At 38.6% G+C, this 27,861-nt stretch overlaps 1 protein-coding gene, 1 non-coding gene and 1 pseudogene across 2 annotated transcripts; 1 reads left to right on the top strand and 2 right to left on the bottom strand.

Annotated features, from left to right (window-relative positions):
• Positions 1–14,882: 14,882 nt before the first annotated feature.
• On the bottom strand, positions 14,883–14,989 carry LOC114626855. The gene has a single exon (XR_003712300.1). It is a non-coding gene; the product is annotated as a U6 spliceosomal RNA (small nuclear RNA).
• Positions 14,990–22,349: 7,360 nt separating this feature from the next.
• Positions 22,350–23,026, bottom strand: LOC114626828 (annotated as a pseudogene).
• Positions 23,027–25,872: 2,846 nt separating this feature from the next.
• LOC114626827 (germ cell-less protein-like 2) lies at positions 25,873–27,420 on the top strand. The gene has a single exon (XM_028774345.1). The coding sequence runs from the start codon at positions 25,873–25,875 to the stop codon at positions 27,418–27,420; it is 1,548 nt and encodes a 515-aa protein (XP_028630178.1).
• Positions 27,421–27,861: the final 441 nt, after the last annotated feature.

Below are 27,861 nucleotides of genomic sequence, written 5' to 3'. Positions count from 1 at the left end.
TGGCCCCATCCCTCAACTGGAGGCTGTGCCTAACCTCTGGACATTGTTTCTACAGATTCTCTCTCAACTTTGCTGAGTATTTCAGCTAATGTCATCCCTGTTGGGTCCTGGGAGCCTCTTGCTTTCCTGGCATCTAAGACTTTCTAGTGGCTACTCCTAGTTCCCCATCCCCCACAGCTACACACCTCTGTTCAATTTCTTCTTTCATACATTATATCATAACTGTGGTTTCCTCTCCCTCCTCTCCTCTCAGTCCCTCACTCCACCTCCCCTCACCCCCAGATCCACTCCTCCATTTCTCTTCAGAAAAGATCAGGCTTCCCAGGGATATTAACCAAACATGGCATATCATGTTGCAATAAGAGTAGGACTCTCCCCTTGTATTAAGGCTGGATAGGGCAACTAGTAGGAAAATGATCCCAAAAGCAGGCAAAAATAACACAGTAACACCCCCCCCACTCCAGAGTCCCACAAGAACATTCAGTGACACAACCATAATATAAGCAGAGGGTCTAGCTCAGACCCATGCGATCTCTGGCTGTCTCTTCAGTCTCTGTGAGCTCCTATGTGCCCTATGTGCCGTGCTTAGCTGATTCTGTGGGGACAGGCTAACTTTAATCCAGGTGGAATTTATTCTGGCTTTGTTGTAGGGAATCTTTTAAATGTTAATTGCTGTCAACATTTATTGTCCCTAACACTGGAGTTAACCTGACTGTAGTCCTAGGGACTGAATAAAGAAGACAGAAATCTCAACTTCTAACAGAACTTACATTATATATGCATCAACTTTCTCAGATTTCTAGGCCAGACATAGACTTTACACATTTCTTGTAAGATACTAGGATATTTTATATTGTAACAAATTTGGGAGTTTGCTATTCTGGGAAACTAGCAGTGGTCAAAACAAAAATCTTCCTGATTTAGACAAAAAAGTCTATCTAGGCCCAAAGTCATGAACCATGGATTGAATTGTTATATGACATTAGATCATAGACTAAATGAAAAGTCTGTTGGCCTAGAGGGATTTGAGGATAGATTATTAAACTGTGTAAACAAATATTGTTCTCTTAAAGCATATATCATAAGACAGATAGGTACGAGCTATTCTTTATGTTCCAAACCTTAGGATTTATGTTGTCATATAGTGATTTGAACATATACCAAGATCAAGCTATATTCATAGCTGGATTTGAGTCTAGCTGCAACTCTGGTTTAACAGTTGAGAATACAATATGACTTACTCTGAAGAATATAGAACAAATAGGTCAGTGTAGAATACTGTGTTACTCTATAAACTTTCCTAGCTTTTAGACAGAATCATTTCAAACTTTCCATAGTAAAATTTATCACACCTAATTGCTTGAGTCAGAAGGAGGTTCACTCTTGGGAAATGAATACATCTGTCCAAATTTCTATTTTCTTTACGATCTTCCTGTCTGGAGGAAACTCATTTTCTCCTACACATTTAGATTCAGATCCTGCATGTTTACAATATGATACTGTAGTTCTTTCATTCTGAGTACCAGAGAGAGGTTTTTAACTGTTCTAACACTGGAGAGAAAATGGGCAGAAACAAAGTCTTTGATTCCCCAGTACATAAACTTACATCACAATAAGTGAAGTCAGATTCTTGTTTCTCCTAGCACATTTTCTGAAATGAATATTCTACTGTATTGCTGTCATATATGTCATACATATATGAAGATAGCTAGGAAGGAAAAAGCAAAACAACAGGAATTAAACAGAGACATGGCTAGGTCCGAGGTATACTAGTCTATATATAGAGAGAAAATCAAAGAATAGATGCCATTTAAACAAACACGTAAAGTGAGGAAACAAATTGTGTTGCTGATACATTCAGATGGAATATGTACAGTTAAAGGTTTCTTGTCACAGCCAAATATGATCAGATTGAATGTGAGAAGAAACTTGGAGATAATACAGACACAAAAGCCCAAACAAAACCCATAAATTCCCACATTTTCAGACCCCAACTACTTGGAATAACTAGTAACTTGTAAAGTCTTGGGCAAATATTTAGGGAGTATAGCTTAGTGGTAGAATATTTGTAAATATTTAGAGCCTAAGTCCTAATGTCCTGTGATATCTCACCCCAAATCTTAGGAAGTACAGATGATGGTAAAATATTTACTACTTAACACAATAGTGATAGCCGTACTTCTTTTTTGAGCTGAGTGATTTGGTTATTGGTTTGTTTTTAAATCTTTAAATTATTATCTTGTTATTTTTTGTGTATGTCTGTGCATCATCTGCATGTGTAGTGTCAGTCAGAAATCAGAAGGTGTTGGATCTCCTGGAACTTGAGTTACTAAAGGTTATGAATTATCATGTGGATGCTGAGAATCAAACCCCATCCTCTGGAAGAGCAGCCAATGCTCTTAACTGCTGAGCCACTTCACCAGCTCTATTTATTTATTTATTTATTTATTTATTTATTTATTTATTTATCTATTTATCTATTTATTTATTTATTTGAGAATTACATATATTTATCCAGATACCTCATACAGAGGTTTTGGAGTTTAAGATAAGGTAATTTTTCTTAACTGTTATAAATGGACTCCAATTACCTATTGGGGGCAATTCTCTCCCTGATAATTCACTTACCTTGTTTCTGTTTTTTCTACATAGAAGGTATCCTTTATAAAGTCATTTATAGCCATTCTGGTCCAGTCAATTATTTTATCCCTGCACCTTTGGTGCATTATTCTCAGCATATCTGGTGGCATGGATGGAGACCTGTCCTCAGCAACAGCAGCTTGTCCAAGAGGAAATTCACACATAATGTGATTTTCCCTTGCCTACCTTGGCCTTTTTTTTTTCACTCTGATGTGATCTATGTTGGCTAACCAATTGTCCACAGACAGCTGAAAGTGTCTGGTTGATGTGGCTCTCTACCAGTCCACCAGTGTGGGACCCTGAACTGTCATTACTCCTCAGTGTACACACTTCTACCTACTTCTACCCACTGTGAAGAGCCTACTTTCTGTTTCTAACTGATGGGATTCTGGCCAAGACTGTACCTTCATACAAGCTGGGGGCAAAAGAAAAAGCGGGGCTTCTTGCTGTAGTCTCCCAGGGCAAGGGCCTACTATTGTTCCTTGTAGTGTGATTTGGTGGCACCAGCTTGTCTGAGGTGAATGTACTTATACTGTGAGAACTTCATCTTTCCTTTCCTACTCTCTCCTATTCCTGCCCTGGAAACACTACTCTTCAGAGTGGGAAGGTACACAGCATGTGAATGATAGTATTTCTATATGCTCTCTCCCTGGTAATAACTATGGTTTTTGTTTTCATGGCGAGTCCTTCTTCCCTCTTAAACTAGTTTTCATTTGTAAAGTTTCCCTTTGCAGTGGGCCTGACCTAGCTAACCAAAAAGGTTTATCTTCACAGTGAAATCTGGTTCTATAGTTAAAGGTGGAGAAATTCTTTTTTTTTTCTTCAGGAAGGCCATGCATGATTAAGGTACTCTTGACAACATAGGAGGTCTGTTGCCCTAAGGGACACATTTGGTATAATAGGTCTCATGTCCTCTATCCCTCTGGCTGTCTACTGGAAGGCATTATCAAAAATTAAAGTTTGAACCACAGATTCTCAGAAATAGTAGTAATATATATTTCCCTTGGTAACAAAATTTGACCACTGTACCTACTCCAATCAAGAATGCTGGCTGCATCATAGCTATACCCTATAATTAGATCTCAGACAATAACTTAGAAACATACTCAGAAATTCCTTATATCTAAGTTTTCACAACCTTGTCACAGAACTCTCAGCTGTGACAAATATGGCTTAGCTCGTCTCCTCTAACCTCATTACCAGATGACCATTCCTTTGCCTGCACACAAGCTATTGCTCACCTATGGGTTCCGCGCCAGCAGTCACCCTTCTACTTAACAACTTGCTTCCATCTCCTTCTCTTTGACCTCCTCTCCCATTGCTCTTCTTTTTGGCCTGCAAAACTTTTCCAAATTCTTTCTATTCATTACTCAGATACACTTTGTCCCTTGCACATTTACTCTGGACCGTCATATGGGGAGAAGTTAGGAAACTACTAGAGACTATGCCCCTTTCCCTATGAAAACACCAACTGCTCCTTCTCCTGTACCAAATACAAGTCAAATGAAAGTCTCTTAGTCAGGACTCATTAACCTTCATTATAGAATTGGGCTAACTGTGGCCTTTGACCTAATCTGGCAAGACATCTAAATCATCATAATTACCTGATAATTGTATAAGAAGTCCCTAGTCTGCTCTTTATGCCGAATCGGGCTCAATTGTCAGGCCTGAGGCAGAGTTCTACTGGTTATATCAGACCACTGGCATAACAATTAATGAGGGAATGACTAATCAAATTTTGTGATTACCTGGATTGGTGGGAATGAATAAGGCCATCATCAATTCTGTTAACTATAATAAGTTATGAGAGATAACATTGAGCATTCCCAAAAACTCCGCTCTCTTTCAGTTTAGGCTAGTTTAAACCACAGAACCTTAGAGTACAGAGGAACAAGCCTTTCTTGCCATGGTGATTATAAGCCAAACATCCTCAGATAGTACACAAAAACTTCAAAAACTAGACAAGGCATCTCAGACTCCTTTCCCTACTTCATTAAACACAACTCCCTCCCTCTGCCTCCCTCTCTCTCTCTGTCTCTCTCTCCCACCTCCCTTCTCTCTCTACCTCTCTTTATCTTTGAGAAATATTTCTTGCCATTTTTATATTTTTTGATGACTGCAGAAGGAGCTTTTCTTTTTTCCTTTTATTAACCACATTTTTTCTCATACAATATCATCTGAAAACAGTTTCCCTTCCCTCCCTCTATTCCTCTCAGTTCTTCCCTCCCTCCCCTCCCCTCCAGATCCACTACATTTCCATCTCTAATTAGAAAAGAACAGGCTTCTAAAAGATAACAAAATATAACAAAATAAAATATAACAAGACAAAACAAAACCCATCATACTGAAGTTGGACAAGACAATAAATGACTGCTGAAAGAGAGTGAACTAGGCTCTCCCAGGGATAAGATTTCTAATGTGTTATACAATACAAAGTGGTTAGTCCTGAAACTGTAGGCATGCCATCAACAAAAATAGACTTAGCACACATATTTATATGTGTGTTCATATTTATGCATATATATATATATATATATATATATATATATATATATATCAAACAAAAAAAAGCTATCAATTTGAGAGTGAGCACTAGAGAACACAGAAGGAACTGGAGTTGAAGAGGGGCTGGAGGAGAGAAAGATAAAGGGGGAAGTGAAGTAATAATGTTTTAATTAAAATGTATAAAAATAATAACGTTAAACACACAGAGACTCACACAAATTGATAACAATACACAGTGACAACTCTCCAATCCTGAAAAGCAGTCCTGGTGTTGTCTTGCATTTTGTTTATGTCTATAATATGGTTCAGAAACAGAGGCACTAGTGTAAAAATATTATATTTTTACAATATACTGGTTGTAAAAATATTATATTTTACAGTTAGATATGTGGTTACGTGGTGAAATGAGGGTCCTAGCCCAGCCATGCATTTCTCTCAGGTCACAATGTCACTAATCAGTTCTTTTTATGTTACCATAGCTTGCTGTGCTCCAGCTACCTCTCCTTTCTTCTCTTGTGTATAGCACCTTTGACAGTTTCATACTTTTGTCTGTGTAGTTTTCAATGGAAACTAGGAAATTAACAAAAATTGCTAAAGTGTCTCAAGCTATGTGTCTTGGTCCAACATGGAGGCAGGTTGATCACTTTGAATTTTTAATGTATTATGGTGAAGGCTTGGGCCAAGCACCCTGTTTTCTCTTTTTTATTGAAAATGGATTCTTCTTTCATACAATACCTCCCAACCTCAGATTACCCTCTCTCCACTCTTTCCAGGTCCCCTGCATCTTTTCTCTCCTAAGGTTCCTATCTTTTAAAAGGTGCAGCTTCTTTGAAACTTTTAACCTCTAGAAGTCAATACTTAGTTTTGACACCAGAGGGCGTGTGTAGACCAGGTTTGCAGAAGGTGTAGTTTTTTTGTTTTTGTTGTTTTGGGTTTTTGGGGGGGTTTGGGGTTTTTGTTTTGTTTTTGTTTTGTTTTGTTTTGCTTTGCTTTGGAAATGATTTTTTTTTGTTTTGGAAAGATGCCAAACTTAGGAGGTGAGGGAACACCATGATACTTTTTGCAAAAGGGTTGTTCGAGCAGATTTCTTGAAGCGTAGTTTATTTCAATAGAAGCAGTCAAATTTTGCACTTCCTCTGGTTCAAAAGGAAGACCAAGACGAGGGACTCGCAACCTTCTTAATGCTGTGACCCTTTATTAAAGTTCTTCATGTTGTGATGACTCCAACCATAAAATTATTTCTTTGCTATTTCATAACTGTAATTTTGCTACTGTTATGAATAGTAATATAAATATATAATATTCAGGATATCTGATATATGACCCCTGTGGGAAAAGTCATTTAACCTCCAAAGGGATCACAAACCACAGGTTGAGAACAACCAATCTAGAACTAGCTATTACTAAAAATCTCATTTTACTTCAGCTAGCTTCTGATATATTAGCACTGCAATATTTCTAATACCTTAGGAGGGGATATTTTTCTTACAATAGAACTCACAATAATAGTGGATGCCTGCTGCTGCTGCTGCTGCTGCTGCTGCTGCAAGCTCACTGCTTTAAGTAGGGAAAGTTTTAGACTGGAGAGAATTTTTCACATAGAAACTTTGGATAGGGTCAGGAGACTAGTATCAGAGCAATTCATACTTAGTGCTTGCTACTTGTTTGTTGTCAAAGGAGTGTCCATTGACTCAGTTTTAAGTTCTGAAAAGATGGGTATACTTTTGCCACAGAATAGTTACCATGTTTGTTTTGTTCCAGGGGGATAGTGGTGGGGGTGTGAATGATGAATGAATACTTCTACTCCTCCATTTGGAGATGTGAATACTCTTTTACTTCCTACTTAATTTGTTCTTTGAACCCTTGTTTACTCATAAATGTATTTAATTTCCACATAGTTTGAATTGTCTGAAATTTCTCCTAACATTGATTTCTATCTTCATATTGCTGTGGAAAGAATAAATACTATATATAAGTCTTCTTAAATTTATTAATAATTCTTTTCTGAGCAGTATAGAATCTACCCTGGTAATGTTGCATGTGTAGTTGGAAAAAATGTTCTGTGTAACCTTAAGGTCTATTGTGTATATAATATCACTCAAGTTCATCATTATACCATGTGTCTGACTATATTATCTATTGTTAATGGCGGAATTTTTGCATTGCTTAACTATTGTTTCGTTCTGATTGACTTCTCCCTTTGGTTCTACTAATACTTGAATTGTATGTGTAAGTATTTTGGGGTTGGTTGCATATGCATATACACTTGTTTTATCCTATCAATAACTCGACCCCTCTACCATTATACAATAATCTGCTATGAGTTCTGTTACTCTTTTCAGTTTATAGTTTGTTTCTGCTATAGGAAGAAGATATCTCTACTCTAGTTTTTAATTATTGAAAGCATATCATCTCCATGCTACATCTTTTAGTATATGTGTCTTTAAAACTCAGCTGTTGTTCTTTTAGGCAGTAGATTGCTGGATCTGCCATTTTAAGTATGCCAGGCCAACTACGTGTTTTGCTTAGAGAATGTAATCCATGTACATTTAAAGTAATTAGTGAAGGTATTAATTGCTGCTACTCTATTATTTTCAATCTATCCATTCTCTTCTTCTCTCACCATCAGTTTGTGTTACATAAGTTATTTTTGTCATTGTTGACTTTGATCTTCACTCATATTTGATGGCTCTCATACAGGTTTATTTTTGTAGTTATCATAAAAGTTAGATAATTTCTTTACAATTATCATTGTTTCTTTTCGAATAATCCTTTGGAAAACATGTGTGAAACTCTACTCTTTAAATTATTCTCACAAAATTTAAGTTGTTGGTGTCAGAATTCCCATCTTTATATCTCATGTATTTACTAACAAATTATTGTACATTATTATATTGATAGAGTTGTCATTTAAATTTATATGACCTACTAATTACTTATACACAACCATAACAGAATCTGTGCGCTCTAAAATTAACTATATCCTTATTGTACAGTGAGTTTTATAGTTTCATGCACACTTATGTTGGAGTATTTTACTCCTTTCAAAATAGAGAATTCTCTTTGATATTTGTGATTAGAAAGTTTTAAACATGAGTAAGTCTGACTGTTTGATCTATGTGTGAATACCTTTATTTCCCACTTCCTTTTACTTTTTATATTGTTAAACACACATTAATTATATTTAATCACTTGCAAAACTAATGTTTCATTTTTTACATGTCATTCATTCATTCATTCATGTTTCATTAATTCATGTATACAATTACCTTAGCTTGTTTTCTTCACTCATACTGCTGTCCTATTCCCAATGTTCACCACCCTACTTTCGTGTCTGTTTTAAAATCTGATTTCCATATGCGAGAAAAGGTGAATATTTGTCTAGGTGCGTCTGGATTATTTTGCTTAACATAGTGTGTAACCATGCTGCTTCTCTCAGGGGACTTTTCTAAGCTTGGATACTATGGCCCATGTGTGGTATATCAAATGCAACCACAGGCTGTTTTACCCAGCCTCTTTGTTCCCAGAAATATGACTCCGAGACTTAATATTTCATGAATAAATGTCTAGGCCAAAAGCTTTGGATTGTTCCCCAACTAGCTCATAACTTAGTTATCCCGTTTACGCTATTCTAAGGCCTGCCATGTGGTTTGGTTACCTCTCCTCAGTTTCATGCAACCATCTCCTTCAGTGTTCGAGGTAAATCTCCCATGCCTGACTGTGTCCCAGAATCCTATATCCTTCTGCTGGATGTCACACTTTCTAGTCCTGCCTCAGCACATTGGCCATGGGCTTTTGATTGACAGGTGACATCTAAGGTTCTCCCTACAATAGTGATTTCTTCCAACCATTTTCTTAAAAATAACAATATTATTCTTTATGTGTGAAGAATATATTGTTGCATCTATATATCACATATACTCTAATCCAATCATTTGTTTATGGCAACCTCTGCTTTTACAACTTAGTTATTGAAGTGGAAACTTAAGGATTCTTTGGAAAGTCAATTGTGCTGGATGGTGTTTTGCTGGGCAAACACCTGAAGGAGTGTTTTCCTGAAGTGGATACAGGTGAAAGGTTAAGGCAAACTCGTGAAGGAACATTTAGCTGAAGCAGGTGAAAGTACGTTCGGCTATACCAAACATGTAAAAGGACAGCTGATGAAGGAGTCTTTGCTAACAACATGCATGTGTTGGTCCACTTTACATTGTGTAGTTGAGCTACATTTGTCGGGACTCCATAGAGAGAAATGCACCAAAAAACTTCTGGTGGTGTGCTGCAGTTTCTTGCCACTTCTGCGGACTCAGTCTGATTGGAAGAGTGATGCCAGCTGAGACAGACAACGTGCTAAGGCAAGACCCATGTTGAGGCAAGGCATGTGGAGGACATGTGATGCTTGGAGGGTGTAAATAGGACTCAATGGCCACTGAGTGAGGCCTGTGTATAGACCTAGCTGTACAAGACTTGTTGATTTTGCTGAGACACAGCAGATAACTTCTGAAGATCCCTCCTCCCCCACCATCCCTCCTGCTGACTCCTGTTGAGGTTGAGGCCTGGTTGTCTCTGCTAGGTAGTGCTACCACTGCTGATTCATGTTTACTATCCTGACTACCAAGCGAGAGACTGCTGATGCATCTGTGATGTGTTTTGCTAGTGGATCTAGCTGCTGCTGCTGACCTGTGAACTAAACTGCTGATTTCCAGACAATGCAGACGGGAGTTGCTCCAAAGAACCTTTCTAAACAGGTTCACTTTCCCTGTATCCTTTCTTTTCAACTACTTCTGATGGGTGGTGGGCTACATGGGAGGTTAAAACATTTAAGAACCATCATTGAAAATAGGCTTAAAAATTAGTTACAAGTTATTATGACTAACACTGCAATAATCTATGTGTGGGAATTTATTGTATTCTGAAGTTTATGCCTTCAGTTGCATACACAGGGTTATAATGTCTGAGGCATATGGAAGTTCTACTTTGCATTTCGAGGAACCTCCATACCGATTTGCTAAGCAGCGGGACTAATTTACATTGCTATCAACAGTGGATCAGCTTTTTTCCTCTGCAACCATTATCTCTTCATCATTATTTTATTTTGTTTTGTTTTTCCTTTTTTTGAGTGATATGAGATAGAATATTTTGTTTCTATTTGTATCATTCTATGACTACACATTTTTATTTACTTATTGACCATTTTGAGTAATGCTTGTCATTTACTGATTGGATTATTATTTTGATATTTAATTTTTGAACCATTTATTTATTATATGTATTAATACACCATCAAGTGAATTTCTAGTAAAAATTTTCTCTAATTCCTTACCTTTACTCTGATGGTTGTTTCTTTAGCTGTACAATTTCTATTTCAGTGACTCCATTTGTCATTTACTACTGTTAGGTCCTGAGCAATCTAGAAGTTGTTCATTCTATGTCTTCAAGAGTTTCTCTTATGTTTTCATCAAGTTGTTTCTAAGTTCCACTTCTTACATTAAGGCATTTGATCTAATTTAACTTATTTTTGAAGAGAGTAATAAATAGACACTTCCCCTTTACTTCTGAATAGTGTTCATTCTAGGAATAGCTTCTCTGTGGGATTTTTGTTTTCTATGAGGGCTTTAAATACCTCACATTCCTCTGGCCTGAAAGATTCCTTCTGAGTATTCTTCTGGAAGCCTTAAAAAAGTGTGTGTGTGCGTGTGTGCACACACACATGTTTTTTCTTGCCTACTTCAAAATTCTTTTTATTCATAAATTATGAGTTTATAATAGTATAGTAGGCAACATTATGTTCTTTCTTCTGTTAAAAGAAGAACGTTGGAATATAAAGTAATGGATTGTACTGTGAGGTTGTGTTATTATTTAATTTCTTTATAACTGACTGTATATATTTCTCCTCAGGTTCACCATATGTGCTTATATAACCTTTTAGTCTTTGTTCTCCTTGATAACTTCTGAAACTTTCATGATGGTTTGTTGTCGTTGTTCATTGGTGCTACGTAAGTTACTTAGGCTGTGTGTACTTCTATTTTTTAACTTTTTACTTCTTTGACAAGGTCATTTCAAACATCTGTCTTTGAGCTTATCCATCCGTTTTTTTCTGTATGAGTCAGCTATCAGGGCTTCCATGGCTTTTAAAGTTTAGCCATTGTTTTTTTACCACATCAACTGTTTTGGGTTTTATTTGCTTGTTTGTTTGTTTTATAAATAGAGTTTCCATAGCATTTGTTCTTGTTTTGCATTTTTCTTATATATTATAAGTCTGATATTATTCAGTTTTTTGTCTATATTCTTTGTATTTCTCCAATCTTTCTTAAAGAATTATTTGCAATCCATTGCCAGATAGTCCTTCTTTAGGGTTATGTACCGATGCTTTGTCCTGTCTGTTTCCTGTTGTTAGAAGTGCCTGCTCATTCATGATCCCCATGGTCTTACCATGGTTAGTGCAACTGTGGAAAAGTGGGTACCTCTTCTAGTCTCCAGAGACGATTGTTTCCCTTTAGAGCAAGCCATTTGTCAGAACAGACTGTCAGAAAAAAAATTAAGGGCTTACAACTTGAGTACTTTGGTAAAATGATTTAGGGTTTGAGTCACCATACAGTTAATCATGGTATATAGGTACACAAGGAACATCTAGAATTTGATTCTGTTGGGATTAGCCTGTCACTAGGGTATGCTGGAGTGAGCATATTAGTGTTTGGGACAGAGACAGGATGTAAAGCTCTATCCTGTTGCCCCCAGTAGCCTGAGGAGTTCCTCTACTGTTCTAGGGATCTCAGTACAAGCCCAATCTGAATTCATGACTTCAACATAGAAAAGAATTTCAGGATAAGTCAGCTTATGAAACTAGAGTTTGGATTTGATAAAGATATTTTAATATAGACCTTAAGCCTGGTTCATTTTTACTTTAACACAGTGTTTCTTAACCTGTGGGTCACAATCCCTCTGGCAAACCTCTAGCAAAATGACAGTTATGAAGTAGCAACAAAATAATGTTATGGTTGTGAGTCATCACATCATGAGGAAGCATATTAAAGAGTCACAGCATTAGGCAGGTTGAAAACTACGGCTTTCACATAAAATACCCATATTAAAATGAATATTAGCTCTATGGTGACAGCAATGTTAATTGTGCTAGAATCTTCCTTCTCGGCTAGCAAGAAACCTTTACCAGAGTCCATGGGAAGGGGCACCTTTCTCTTGCAATGTCCCCATGATTTCTCAAGAGTGTATGCTTCATCTTCCAGAATGTGGGCCTGTGGGTAACAGCCTGGAGGCTTGTCTCAAAGCAGAAGGTTGGTAGCTAAAATGTCTAGATTTAGGATCACGTGGGTCACAGGATTCCTTTTGTACTGGAAGAATGTAGAACCAATGCTCAGTTTGATATTGGGTGAAATCTGGAACTTGACTCTGTAGTCAGCCTAAATCCTAGGTCCACAGGTTACAGCCTGGAACTAGGTATCCCTAGGAAGTATTGTTCCTGCCGTCTGTTAAAAGGTAAGGGGCTTCATTCTATTCTGCTAATAGAGGATATCTCTTTTTATGGTCTGTAACCTTAGATTAGGGGAGGAGTTCAATAGGCAATGTGAACATCTAATTTCTGCCTTTTTAAATGGGACTTACTTTTCTTTGCACCATATACATCTGATTTAGTGTCTCACTTGTATTCCTTAGGTTTTTTGTGAATATAATTTGTTTGGCTGTCTGAATTTCTCTATAAAGTTCTATTAAGTTATATGGCTGATATTATTATTATTATTATTTTAGCAACAGGGTTTTTTTATAAATAATTTATTTATTTTTGAACATGAAATGCTTTTTTATAGCATGTTTTACAAGGGGAGGGGGTAAGAAGGGCCAGGTGGTGGAAAAGTACAAAATCTTCTTGGCCTGTGCCTTGAAACGTGTCATGGTCTATACGGTACACTGCCTTGAATTATGATCTACCTGCTGTTCTTCAGAAGATATGGTACACTGCTTGAGTTATGGTCTCCCTGCTATTCTTAAGATGATATGGTACTCTGCTTTGAGTCTATCTGCAGTTGCTAAGCAGGATCTTGCAGTTGCCAAGCTTCAGAGGACATTGTGCAGGTGGGGAAAGGTAGGGGGTGAGGGTAAGGGCGAGGGTCCTGGCTTCTGGCATCTCCCCCTTCTCTGTTTAGTTAGAGAAGGCATCTTATGATCAATCCCAACTATGTGAATTTTGAATTTGGATGTCTAATTATGGGGGGTCTTAGACAAGTTCACAACCCCAAAACACTGATGTGAGACAGTCACATCGATGGTCGAAGGTTTTAGGCTGTCAACGATGGGCAACGTCAAGGGACTCCGATGTGGGTGAAAGGAGGGTGAGAGCCCTGTCTTAGGCCTTGTAGGCTGCACCCACTCCCAGCACCACGCATTCCTTTTCGGCTGCATTGGGTGGGCCCCTGGGAAGTGGACCTACAATAATCCCGTCATTGGGCTAACTCACAGACATCCTAGTCCCTTGTAAATGTTCAATTTACCAACCATTTGTCAGTTTGGGGTGTAATATTGTCATAAAGGAAGGCTCCCCAATGTTAGCGGCCATATCAAGGGCAGCCTTGGTTTAGGAAAAAGCCAATTTTTGTTGTGGTGATCAAGAGGCCAAGCTCTCTATTGAGAGAAACGGGGGCAAAGCCAGGCATACCAGGAACCCTTCTGGAGGGCGTGGAAGTCTAGCAGTCGACCGTAGGGGGGAGGCAGGGGAGCTGGCAGCTGTGTCAGTCTCCTGCAGAGTCACTTCTGGATCCTCTTCAATTTTCGGCTGATGGTAATGAACTTCAACCGTCTTCTTGATGGCAGCATCAACCTGGTTCCGTGGATGACAGGTCGCGGGCGATGATCTCTGTCTCGCTCAATCTTGATGTCCTGCGCACATCCTCTCAATGAGGGTCCGTCCAGAGGGGTCCGTGCCTCGAGCCCCACGTCTGGGTGCCACTTGACCCGACCGGCGGGTCCTGGTTATTCGTGGGGGCGAGGAGGACTGCAACCTGCTATTCTTCAGAAGATATGGTACACTGCTTGAGTTATGGTATCCCTGCTATTCTTCAGATGATATGGTACACTGCTTTGAGTCTATCTGCAGTTGCCAAGCAGGATCTTGCAGTTGCCAAGCTTCAGGGAACCTTGTGCAGGTGGGAAAAGGTAGGGGGTGAGGGTAAGGGCGAGGCTCCTGGCTTCTGGTCCATCTGGATTAGTACTTCTAATAGCAGGCATCACGGGTGATTCATTTTTGCCTGGAAAGAAAAAAGAAGGGGATTCTCAGGGAGATTTCTCTTCCCTGGATGTAGATTATTATTCATCGTATTTATGGCTGGGCCTGGCTTTGTGAGAGTATCTATTTTTTTCATTAATATTTGTGGTAGCCGGTTAGCTGTGCCTTCTGTGGTATTGGACAGGCATATCAGTCCTCGGCTCCATAAGGGAACTGGGTCTGGGGCATTCCCTTTACGGGTATGAGGGTCCTTCCCCATATCTGTGGCAAAGTTTTGTTGGTCTTGGTGGTGCCCGAGGTCACCAACATGGTCAGCAAGAGATTTGCCATGAGCTTTCAGCTTTAGAGAGAGAAAAGTGAACAAGGCATGATGGAGAGTATTTCAGGAGGGCTCCTTCTGAGGGGGTACCGTTCCCCCTCTTTTATTTTTAAAGCCAATTTTTCAGAGTTCTTGTAAAATCAGGGCAGAAGCGCCAACAGTTGCTCCTTCTACACTCGGAGAGTCAAAAATATGGAACGCTTCACGAATTTGCGTGTCATCCTTGCGCAGGGGCCATGCTAATCTTCTCTGTATCGTTCCAATTTTAGTATATGTGCTGCCGAAGCGAGCACTTAGCAACAGTTTTTAAGTACCACTAAAAAAGCCATTGGAGAGATTGATTGTGTTTTCTTGTTTTAATCTATAAGCTCCAACCCCTTATCTTACTGTACAAATGGCCAAGCGTGTACTAGAAAGAGCCCAATGAGGCAAGCTTCAGCTTGAGTAGCTTCTAGATAAGAATTCCAAACTATGGGTCCGCCTCATTCTAAGACCATCTAACTACCAATTTAAAAATTGAGATAGAAACAAATAGAATTACATACTTTCTAAATCTGAGGATATAATCAGGGCACAATAACAATCAGAGATAGCTCAATGTCTAATAGTTTGCAATTCAATCATATAATCTTCTGGGCTTTAAAGTGCTTGGGGATATCACAAGGAATACTAGAGCTGGGACATATGGTAGTTATTTTAGCTTTTTGAAAATTCCCCACATATATTTTTAGAGTGCATTTTTTTCTTCTTTTGAGAAATTTCTGTTCAGATCCTAGGCCCATTATTTAGTGAGTTATGTGTTTCATTTTTACTCTGTTTTTAAAATTCTTATATATTCTGGGTATTAATCCTTTGTCAGATATATAGCTGACAGGGGTTCTTTCCTATTCTGTGGGCTTCCTTTTCACCCAATCGATTGTTTCTTTAGCTGTGGAGAAACTTTTAAGTTTCACGAAGTACCTCTTGTCTACTGTTGACCTTAGTTCTTGGGAAAATGGATCTAAGACCTAAATGTGAAACCTAAAACACTGAAAGAAGAAATCATAGACAACATCCCTCCCACAAGGAAAAAAAAGTCTCATTGTGGAAGGTGTAGTGCATGACAGTGTGTCCCATAGTATACCCCCTTGTCCACACTTCTTTACTTGTAAATATTCGTTGCAATGAGTCACTAGTCTGGTTTGAAGCCTCTGGCTTCTCCTATACTATCAATGCAGGATCCTCACTACAACTCCTCTCAGATAGCCCGTTGTTGCTCTATGTCATGGAGATCCTGCAGCGTTGGATCTATAGTACTTGCCCCTTCATGTACTCCAGCAGTTCATAGATGGAGTAGATTTGGGGGTGGGCCAACACAAAGGTCCTGGATCTGGGTCTGAGGAGTAGTAGCTGAGCTGGAGAACCAACCAGCTTTCTTGCACCCATACCACTAAGTTGAGCTCTCCAGCACTGTCCCAGCTAGATCACTCAATGGGACAGCAGGCAAGAGGCAGGACCAGCTCTCCTGTTCTCATAATCCAGGGGCCAGCTCTCCCGCCTGTCCCAGGTGGCAATGGGTAAAGGGGGAAGGCATCCTTCTCTTGCCCACGCCACCACAAGGCAGACAAATGGCAGGGCCAGCTTTCCCACAACCCATGCAACCAGGGCCAGCTCTATTTTGCGTCATGGGTTCATGGGTAAGGTGCAGGGAGAAGGTGGTATGGCTGTTCTCCCTAGTGATACAGCTAGCTAATGGCAGGACCAGCACGACACAGCCCTCAGACATCAACATGGCCCCAGGCAGCAGCCCAGACCAGGGACATTCACCTGGCCTTTGATGGTAACAGACCTCCTTTGCCACAGAACCAGACAGGGCTTTAGGTAGCATGACCAGCTACTCACATCAAGCTGTTCCTCATGACTCTCAAGTCTCTAGTTCTACCTCTCTTCATTGTGCTTACATTCTTTTGCTTCTCATTCTCTTTACCACTTTACTTCTTCATCTTAGTGACACCTAGGGCCTCTGGGTGTCTGGGATCATCTCAGGAGAGCTATGCCCTGCTCATCCTGCATGACACTGGGCAGAAGTCATCTTTGGCTTCCTTTGCCTGTGTAGGTCTATGTGACCCCAGACTGGGGATCATCTTGGGTGTTCTCTAGCCACCTGGGCTGTGTGGCTGCAAGTCTATTCTTTATCCTGCTACATTATCAAATTTGTTTATCATTCCTCAATGTTTTCTGGTAGAAATTTCTGGATCTATAATGCTTAATATCACGTCATCTGCAAATAGGGATATTCTTTTCCTATCTGTACCTCAGTTTCCTTCTTTTGCCTTAATGCTTCGGTAAGTGCATTCAAGCCCCATATTGAATAGGAGTGGATATAGTGGACAGTCCAGTCCATGATTTCAGTGCATTGTTTCAAATTCTTCTATATTTAGGATGATTTTGGCTGTAGGTTTCTCATATATAGCTTTTATTATGTTGAAGTATGCCCCCTACAGTACTACACTCTATAGGACTTTTATCATGAAGGAAAAGTGGATTTTGTCAAAACCTTTATAGTGTCTACTGAGACAATCATGTGATTTTTGTTTTCAAGTCCATTTGTGTGATTTATTATATTTATTGACTTCTGTATGTTGAATCATAACTGCATTTCAAGGATAAAACCAACATAGTCATGGTGGATAGTTATATTTATTTATCTCTGTATTTGGTTTGGAAGTATTTTATTGACAGTTTTTGAATCTATGTTCTTCAGTAATATTGGGCTGCAGTTTTCTTTGTTTTTGTGTCTTTACCAGATTTGGATATTAGAGTGATACTGGATTCATAGAAAGAGTTTGGCAGCATTACTTTTGTTGTTATTTTTGAATAGTTTTAAAAGGATTGACTATAAATATTCTTAGAAGGTCTGGAAGAGCTGGAGAGATGGCTCAGTGGTTAAGAGCACTGACTGCTCTTCCAGAGGTCCTGTGTTCAATTCCCAGCAACCACATGGTGGCTTACAACCATCTGTAATGGAATCTGATGCCTTCTTCTGGTGTGTCTGAAGACAGCAACAGTGTACTCACATTAAATCAATCAATCAATCAATCAATCAATCAATCAATCTTGAAAAAACAATAATGCCCGGCAGTGGTGGTGCACACCTTTAATCCCAGCACTTGGGAGGCAGAGGCAGGCGGATTTCTGAGTTTGAGGCCAGACTAGTCTACAGAGTGAGTGTTCCAGGACAACCAGAGATACACAGAGAAACCCTGTCTTGAAAAACCAAAAAAAAAAAAAAAAGGTCTGGAAGAATTTTTCTGTGAATATATCTGGACCAAACTTGTTTCATTTTGAAGGCTTTTCTTACTATTTATTTCAATCTCTTCATTAGTTATGGGTCTGTTTAGATTGTTGAATTCTTGGTTTAATTTTGGCGGTTTGATGAATCTAGAAATTCATCCATTTCTTTTAGATTTTCAACTTAATGTAGTACAGGTTTTTAAAGTATCCCCTGTACTATTCTGAATTTCTTTATGTTTAATATTTTCCTGTTGATTTCTAGGTCTCTTAATTTCAACCCTCTCTTTGTTTTCTTTTGGTTAATTGGGCCAAGAATTTGTCATTCTTATTTATATTCTCAAAAAACAGCTCTTAGATTAGTTGATTTTTTGAATTATTTTCTTTGTTCCTATGTTATTAATTTCTAACCTGATTTTTTAAAAATTAATATTTTTGTCAATGAATAGGTTTGGGCTTAGTTAAAATGTTGAGTTGTTTCATCATTAAGTCTTGAATTTTTGTTCTTTCTTATTTTTTAATGTAGGTAATTAGAACTATACATTTGCCAGGCGGTGGTGGCGCATGCCTTTAATCCCAGCACTTGGGAGGCAGAGGCAGGCGGATTTCTGAGTTCGAGGCCAGCCTGGTCTACCGAGTGAGTTCCAAGACAGCCAGAGCTACACAGAGAAACCCTGTCTCGAAAAACCAAAAAAAAAAAAAAAAAAACAAAACTATACATTTTTCCTGTAGCACTACTTTCACTGTGTCCCACAGGCTTTGTTGCACTGTGTTTTCATTTAGTTCCAAGATTTTTTAAATTTCTATTTTGCTTTTTTCTTTGACCCATTCATCATTCAGAATGAGTTGTTTAATCTAGTAAGTGGACTTACTAGAGATTTGTTTTCTGTCAGTTTTAAGTTTTATTCCATTGTGGTCAGATAGGACAAACAGAGTCCTAGGTCTTAGGACACAGAGTCCTAAGGACACAGAGTCTTAGGTCTGTTTGATATAAAGTGTCATTTAATTCTACGGTGTCTCTGTCAAATTTTTGTCCATATTAACCTACCTATTGGAGAAAGAGAGATGTTTAAATCATCCACTATTCTTGGGTTTGTATTAATATGTATCTTTAATTCCATTAGTATACTTTTTATTAAATTGAGAGCACCATGTTTGGTGTATATATGTATTTAATATTGTTATTTTTCCTGATGAATTGATCTCTTAATTAGGATGAGGTTTCCTTCTTTGTCTCTTCTGATTATTTTAGTTTGAAGTTTATTCTGTCAGGCATCAGGATGGCAATGCGACTTGCTTCCTGGTTCCATTTTCTTGGAAAACTTTTTGTCCCTCTTTCACTTTAAGGTGGTGCCGCTCATAAAAGCTAATATGTGTTTCTTGTAGACAATAGCTAGATGGATTTTCTTCTTAATCCATTCATCTAGCTTGTATATTTTGATTGGAGAACTGAGGTCATTAATATAGAGAATTATTACTGAAAAGTGTGTGATGATTATAGCCATCTTGATGGTTTTTGCTGGTATTCTTAGTTGCAGTTTGCTTTTCTTTCTTTCTATTTTTTTTAGTCACCATAGCTATTTTTTTTTATATTACAATGATTAAAAGCAGTATGGTTCATGGCAAAAATATTACAAATTTCAGATCACAGCATGCATTCCTATAAACATTTAAAAGTTAATTTTAATTAAGAGTGGTCATTTTTAAATTTAATGTTTGAATGATCAACATTCTCTAGGTCAATGCAACCAAAGGATGGAAAACAATTAGATCACACTGCATATGTCCCACAACAAAACCAAACAAACAAATAAAACAAAGAAAAAACAAAAAGAGAAAGAAAAAGAATGGAAGGAAGGAAAGCACAATGTACAAAATGTGCATGTTTAAGGTTACACTATACAAAAATAGTTAAAATACATTCCAGGTAAACATGTTATATTAAGAAATAGGAATAGTAAGAAATTGGCACTCAAATAAAAATGCAGAAGTGTTTTCAACATGAAGACATGAGACAGTGGAATTGGGGACCTGGAGCTAAAACAGCACATAGCCCACTTAGCTGGTTGGGGTGAGTCTGAATTGACATTTTTACAGAACTTTATTTTTCCCAAATTCATCTAAAATGCCTACCACCATCCCAAACAGGCACTTCAAACGATTGGATTAAACCATGAATCTGAATGTAATTAATAACTATTCTTTGAAAACTAATGTACTTCTTTAGAAATAATTTTCATGTTTTGACAGAATTTACAGCTATTAGGTATATCTGTTCAATTTTTCAATGCAGAATTCATGCTACCCAGTATTACACAGAAGTTACTAAGTATAAATTCACCTTTAAATAATGTTTGGGTTTTTAAAATGACTACACAATTATCAAGAAATCACTATGTTTTTGACAAATGGAAATTAGTTAAATTTTTATTGCCTACAAAAAAAACCCTTCATATATAAAAGTGTTTGGGGAAAATGGAAAATCAGTGTAATACAAAATGAGATGAATTTGTGCAAACTGTAACTTTTGACATGCCGCACGGAACTTCTATGTATGTTATCACAAAATTGTGCAGTGGCAAAGGTCTTGATAGCCTGTAAAAGTTAAGATCTAAATTCCTATGCAGTGTAACTCAGTAGAACCTAGAATTCCCTATTGAAAATATTTATTCAAATTATATTTGCCTGCTATTCCCAGTAATATGTTAATGCCTATGACTGTAACTTAGCATTGGTTTTCAACTTCAACAAAGACATATTGCAAATGCTGCAATAACTAACTAGATAACATGTTTGTTTCTAGGATTCTTTCCCCTTTAAACAAAGAAACAAACAAAAAATCCAACTCTACAAAACCCTTTTGTTAACCAAAGTGTAACACAATTCAAAATTTACATAGTGGTAATTACTACTACTTTAACACATTGCCCAGAAACATTAAAAATATCTAATTATACACTGCAGCTCTTGAAGTACACCTGTTTCTCTGTATACTAACTGCATTTTAAGACTTAAAATCCACCCAGAGAATGTTCTATGAACTTGTACAGTTTAGAACATTTCAAAAAAATTTAAATACCTATCAGATTTGGAGAGTACTTAGGAAATGTTTGTTCAGCTACGGTTGAGAGACTAGTCAAACCTGCATTTTCAAACTTTCTTACTTTATTGTTTTAAAGATTTACTCTCCTTATAGCCTCCTACCCCAAAACCTCAACCTTAAAGCGGAACATCGAAATTTATTTTAAATTGTTTTTTATTATTATTATAAACAAAAGAAAGTTCCTTGATTTGTCAGTAGGACTGTTACATGGTGATAATGCATTGTACTAAGCCATTCAACTTTCCCCCTCCCCCATGTTGATCAAACAATGCATGGCCAACACTGAATGCAGCAGTGCTACAAAACCCAACAGTGTTCATCACAGGTTCATGTAAGGCCCAACCCTGCAACCCTGGTCTCCTCAACACCTGCTAAGCTATAACTGTCTCAAATCATCTTCAGCTTCACAACCATTAAAATTATTTTCAACAACATAAATTGAAAAAAAGACTTGAAAGTTAAGAACAATCTGACAAAAGGGAAGTGTACTTAAGTCTTAGGAGAACTTTTTATATATGTAAAGTTGTTTGAATTATTACAAAATTTAGTAGCATGTACATGTAGCCCAAATGGTTACTATTTCATACTGGGTCTGCCTTATTAGGAAAAGCTATTATAGGATTCTTGAAGTAATTTAGATAACATGGGAATTGAATGGATTTCAACGTTTTCCATTGCCTTTTTTTTTCTTGATTTTTCCCTTTTCCAGAAAAAAATATACTATTTGGGGGAGTGACCAAGATTAATAGCAGTGGAAAGCTAGAGAAAGCCTTTGTGGACAGTAACTACACTAATGAAGGATGATAAACTCTAGGACATGTTGGAAGTGAATCAAAGGGAAGCCCATAAATCTGTGATCCCTTAGTCTTAGGAGAACCAACCACAAAGTCTCACGTGAAGCTGTAATTACTAATGAATCCATTTGATGGAACACAGAGCAAGGATGGTTCAAAAGCTTCATCGTTCTGGTTTGCGCCAATGTTCACAGTTGGTAAGAGAACTAGCAAGGAATCAATTGCATGCACCAAAACTCCAAGACAGAGTCTCAGGTCTTAAGTCTCTTCCACAGGCATTGCTAGTTTAAGTCGAAAACCTAGGGAATACTGGCACTTAGAGAAAAGAAGGTTTCCACTGTCATTTTAAAATAAGCATTTAAGATAAAAGCTGATAGTTTGCATGAACAAAGATTAGGTAATACTAAAACAAATGCTAATAATTTAGTGTAATGCACAAAAATTACAATTTTACTTAAGTGTGCCTTTAGAAAGAGTACCAACTATTCACATAACTATACACTTTGTCCTTGACTTCTTCTTTTTCCCATCTTTGCTCATCTTTTCTTTATGTTTTCGAATTTCTCGGACTAATGTATAGAAGGCATCATCAACACCCTGTCTTGTCTTCGCTGAGGTCTCAGTAAATGGAATCTGTAACTCCTTGCTAACTCCTGAGCCTGTTTCGTGTCTACTGTTCTAGAAGGCAAATCACACTTATTCCCTACAAGAACCATAGGCACATCTTCAGAGTCCTTTACTCTTTTAAATTGTTCTCTATAATGGTGAGTATCTTCAAATGATTTCGTATTATTTATAGCAAATACACAACGAAAGCTCTCCCCAGTTCTCATGTACTGGTCCTTCATTGCACTGTACTCCTCTTGACCTGCTGTGTCCACAATATCCAAGAGACAGGTTTCTCTGTAGGAATCCTCTGTCATAGGATTGTATTCATCCACAAAGTGATTCTGAATTAGTTGTATCGTCAAAGCACTTTTGCCTACGCCACCAGCTGCTCCAAGTACCACAAATTTATATACTCAATAATTTTCAGCAGGCCTGGCTCCACCCTTTGGAGCCACTGTGCCTCAGGTGCCTGCCACCTTCAGGCCTGCACTGCGCTCGCTCCGGGTCTGACATGGGGCCAGAGCTGCTACCTCTGCCCCCGCCTTCCCCGCCATCTCAGCTGCAGCGATTGCAGCGGCTGCCTCCTGCTGAATCGACTACAGTTTGCTTTTCATTAAATTATAGCTTCATTTATTTTCTCTCTTGAGTTTCTTGCCTCTGCTTACTCTTCTCTTCAGTTTTAAGTATTTCTTTAAGTATTCTGTTTAGCATTTTTTTTGTTAAATAGACATTTTTAAAAGCTGTTCAGATCATGGAAAGTTTTCTTTTCTCCTTCAACTATGAAAGATAGTTTTGTTGGGTACAGTAGCATAGGTTGGTAGCCAGGGTGTTTTAGGACTTGAAATGCATTACTTCAAGCTCTTCTGCCTTTCATGGTTTCTACTGAAAAAATAAGCTGTTGTTCAACTTACTCAGGAAAGGTGGTTAAAGCAGAAAGAAGGTTTGAGAGCCTGTTCTGGAGCTAGGCCTGAGGTTTGCAGATTGGGAAGGGTTGGGGGAAAGAGAGAAAGGGGATAAAGGGAAGAAATGACTTAACCAAGGAAGAGTAGCTTACACACTAATGGTCATTTTGGAATGCTAAATTTTCCATGTTTTCCACAAGGGCTATGTCCCAGGTGTCATAAAGGAAACTAATGGGCTAATCAATTTAAATCTAAATTTGATAAAGATAGACAACCCCTCACCTACATGTCCATAGCAACAGAAAATGATAGAGGCCATCAACAACTCAAGGGGCAAATTCAATAAACAACAGACCATTTTATCTTCTCTTAACAGAAACCTCAGGGAGCCCAGAATTAAATCTGCTAACAACTAGAAATGTGGTATTTACAACTGCAATGGTCAGCTACATGGTACATTTGAGAATGTGGAAACCTATTTTCCAGGCAAAGTGGGATTAATTTGGGGGGAACGTAGCCTAAATTTAGAGGTAGTTACTGTTGTTCCTGGTGTAGTTGATGAAAAATTATACTGGAGAAATTAAGGTACAAATGTCTTCAAGAGAGATGCTTTTTATTGGCAAGACATTCTATTCCTTAATTGCTGTTAATACCCTGGATGTCCATGAACTAAAGAAGTTTAGAAAGAGGAGATCAAGGACTTGGAAGTACAGGAAAGTATCATTTCATGTGATCAAAGCATATTATGAGAGAACAATTCTCTTTAGCTCTTAAATGATAAATATTTTTCTTGCCTTATTGATACTGGTACTAATGATATTATTATTGTTTCTAATTTTTTAATTGGATATTTTAATTATTTACATTTCAGATGTCACCCCCCCTTTTCCCTCCCTAGAAACCCCTATCCCATCCCCCCTCCTCCTTTTTGCTTTTATATCATTTTAATTACATGCAAGTATTAAGGTCAGTTCTAGGTTGAGGAACTAGCAATATTATAAATGCAAATAGTCAAGGAACAAGCAAGACAATAAACACAAATAGTCAAAGAAAAAATAAGGCAGTAAATCACTGTGATCACTCCTGTGATCACTATTTCTAAGGGCTTATCAGGATGACCAAGATATCTGAGCCTACTTCTGTGTCCTAGTCCCAAATCGTTTTCATGTATGAAGCCTACTTCTTTGTTCTAGCCTGAGATTTATATTCCTGCCTGAAATTACTGCTTTTCTCTAGCCTAATACTTAGATTCTTGCCTGAAATTATTTCTTTGTTTTACCCTAGGATTTAGATTCCTGCCTGAAACTACTTCTTTGTTCTAGCCTAATGTCAGATTCCTGCCGAGCAGCCCATTTACTTGTCCTTGGCCAATGTCAGATTCTGGCCAGGCAGCCCCAAAAGCTCTCCACATCTCCCCCCATTTTTATTTCATAAACAAGACTGAGTCTGTATTAGGTGGTTCTGACAAGAATGCCTTCCTTTCCTGTCATGGAATGTGCATTATCAAAAGCAATGGATTTATGTCTTAGGTTGGTAAGGCTCTGTGCAGAATCTTACCCGTCCTTGGCTTGCCTGGCTGTTAATTTAATAACTATGTCTGGGGTCCATTTTCAGTTTCAAGTCATGTACTTTGTCTGCCAACATGTTGATGTTGTTAAAGACAAGCTTTAACATGATGGGCAGGAATAAAAGTATTCCCAGGACAAAAAGGGATCATTCCTCTGTCTAGGCTGTATCTGTACATTATCTAAGACATGAAAATGCTTAGAAAACACACCAAGATAAATATTTGCTTTTGGAGCATGGTCATTTCCTAGATTACTAACTTGAAGGCCTCAGATCTTAATTATACCCAACAGATTTAAATTTTGAGTAGTTGGTCTTTCTAGCACTTTAAGATTTCATCTAATATTTACTATTCAGGTTTCTGAGGGAAATTTTTGTGTTCTCTGCAAGCAGATGACTTTGATTCACACTGGGATGGTTTTAAAGTTGTATAACTGGAAACATTATTTTAAAAAATTAGTTTTAAAATACAGTGGGATATAGGGCAAATATTATTCTCTGCTAATGATGAAGTAGTTGCAGATGTTACAAAGGTATATGAAGTCATTTGGAGGACAAAGATGGAAGCAAAGTGTAATTTCCGATAAAGAAATCATCACTCAAAATTTTAGATGAGTAATGCTACTTGTGGTCATAAACATAATCAAAAAGGTCCATGCAAAAAGGTATAGATTGCACCATCAGTCTGTGAGGTGAGCCCAAGAACAAGGCGTTTAGAAGAAAGGTGCAATGTGTGGTCCTCCAAGGTAGGGGTCGCTGTTCTCCAACTCAGTTGATGGTGTGGCAGAGCGTCTCATCTTGGCCGCCATTTTAACGGCGAGGCTGAGGCACGACGCTGTTCGCTCTTCAGCCGCTGCAGTCTGGCTTGAGGTTTTGTCTTTGGCCTCTACCTCTGACGAGGAAGTTTACGTTTTCACCCTTCAGACGAAGCCATGGGATCCCTAAGTAGTCGAATGTGGCCCAGAAGAAATCCCAATGGAGATGAACCTGAGAGAGAAGGTGCTGCTAGAGAAGAGGAGGCGATAGAGCCCAGAGAAGAAGTAGCGGGACCGGCATTTGTTCAAGAAGAGCAGGCAAGTGAACTGCCAGGAGTTTCCACTGGTCAGGGGGGCCACAAGCGGAGGGGCAGCCCGAGAGGACCACGGGCAAAAGTTCCCCGTAAGAAACTGGGTAAGCCCAGAAGCCGTTATGAATCACTTTTCCTGAGGGGTGAGAATAGTGACGTAAAGATCTGTGCATTTCAGGAGGAGTGGCGCTTGCACAGGGCCTACCTATGCCGATCTGGGTACTTTTCTAGCATGTTCTGTGGTGCCTGGCGGGAGACAAATATGGATACAATAGAGATGCAGATGCCTGATGAAAATATTGATCGTGAGGCTTTCTATGAGGTTTTGAGCTTCTTGTACAGGAGAAGAATTGAAATTCTTCCCACCCGAGTTGTTGCCGTCTTGGCCACAGCCAGTATGCTGCAATTGGATGAGTTAATTCAGCAGTGTGAGGAAGTGATGAGGGCCTCAGTCAGTACCGAGACTGTGTGCAGCTACTACTACTCTGCTGAGAATTACGGGCTCCAGAGCATCAGACATGTTTGCTGCCAGTGGCTCTTGGACAACCTGATCACCCGGCAAAATGATGATCTATTGCTTGAAATCAGTCTGGATCTCATGAAAGAGCTCATTGCCTCTTCAGATCTTTTGGTGGTTGGAGTGGAGATGGATGTGTATATTACATTGAAAAAGTGGATGTACCTGCAGCTAGAAGCACCCACCTGCTCAGGATCTCAAAGTGCACTATTGCCTGCAGAGTTGTGCTTTTCCAAGTTCAGAAGCGAGTCAGATAGTGGCCCTTTTCTGGACACTGATCGGGGAGGAGCCTTTGTGTCAGTGTTCCAGAAGCTGAGGCTTCCCTACATTGTCTGTGACCTGCCTTCGGCACGCATTATTGACCAGGATGGACTTATCCCTGCAGCATGGTTGACCCCAGTATACAAAGAGCAATGGCTAGCACTTCTTCTAGCAGAGCAGTCCAGGGCAGTTGGGCCAATGAATGTCCATGTGTCTGACAGCCATGGAAGGAGCATGAGGTGTGGATGCCAACTTGTCACAGATGAGCAATGCAGCTGGACCTGGACTGGCTTCAACTTTGGCTGGGACTTGGTAGTATGCTACACCAACAAGCGCATTATATTCCGTCGCAGTGCAATGAATAAATCCTATGGCCTTGGTGTCAGCTTACTCTGGCAGAGAAAAGTTGCCTTCCGTCTGCGAGTGATCTCATTGGATAGTACTGGAAAAGCTGTTCTCAGGAGAGAGACTGAATATAATGTTCTTTCTCTGAGAAAGGATCAAGAACTAGAAGTGATGAACCTAGAAAACCAAGACATAACTTTTCCCATGTATGTGGCATGTAACTTCCTCTACCTTCCTGGAGAGAGAGGCGTTGAACCAAGTGGGGAACCAAGCAGAAATCCAATGAACTAATAAGTTCTTCCACGAAGTCAAGAGTTGGCAACATCTTGAAGATTCCATCTGCCTCTATGAAACTAACCAGACTTGGCCATCACTGATGATCTACTTTGCAATCCTCTTGGTTGAAGAAAAGCCCATAAAGTTTGAGAGTATCTTGGAATATATGAGAAGTTCCTCCAAACTGCCAAAAACATAATTCTACAGTTACTGTGACAACTTATCCTGGATTACTACCTGTCAACATCTACATAAGGACACTGGACCAACTGAGAGAAGGAAACCGTGAGCCTACCTAACCTACTGCTTAGTGAAACGGTTTAAAAATCACTTCTTGTAGTTTAAGTTAATATTTAAAGGAATATTCTGAGTTCTCTTTTAGTTTTATTTAGAACTTCCCTATTCTACTCAGTTGCATTGTTTTGTTCCTCTATTCCTCCTTTCCTCCTTATGAAT

This window comes from Grammomys surdaster, unplaced genomic scaffold (assembly GCF_004785775.1).
Source record: "Grammomys surdaster isolate TR1022 unplaced genomic scaffold, NIH_TR_1.0 240, whole genome shotgun sequence".
Taxonomy (NCBI): Eukaryota; Metazoa; Chordata; class Mammalia; order Rodentia; family Muridae; genus Grammomys; species Grammomys surdaster.
This window is presented reverse-complemented; position numbering and strand designations above follow the sequence as displayed.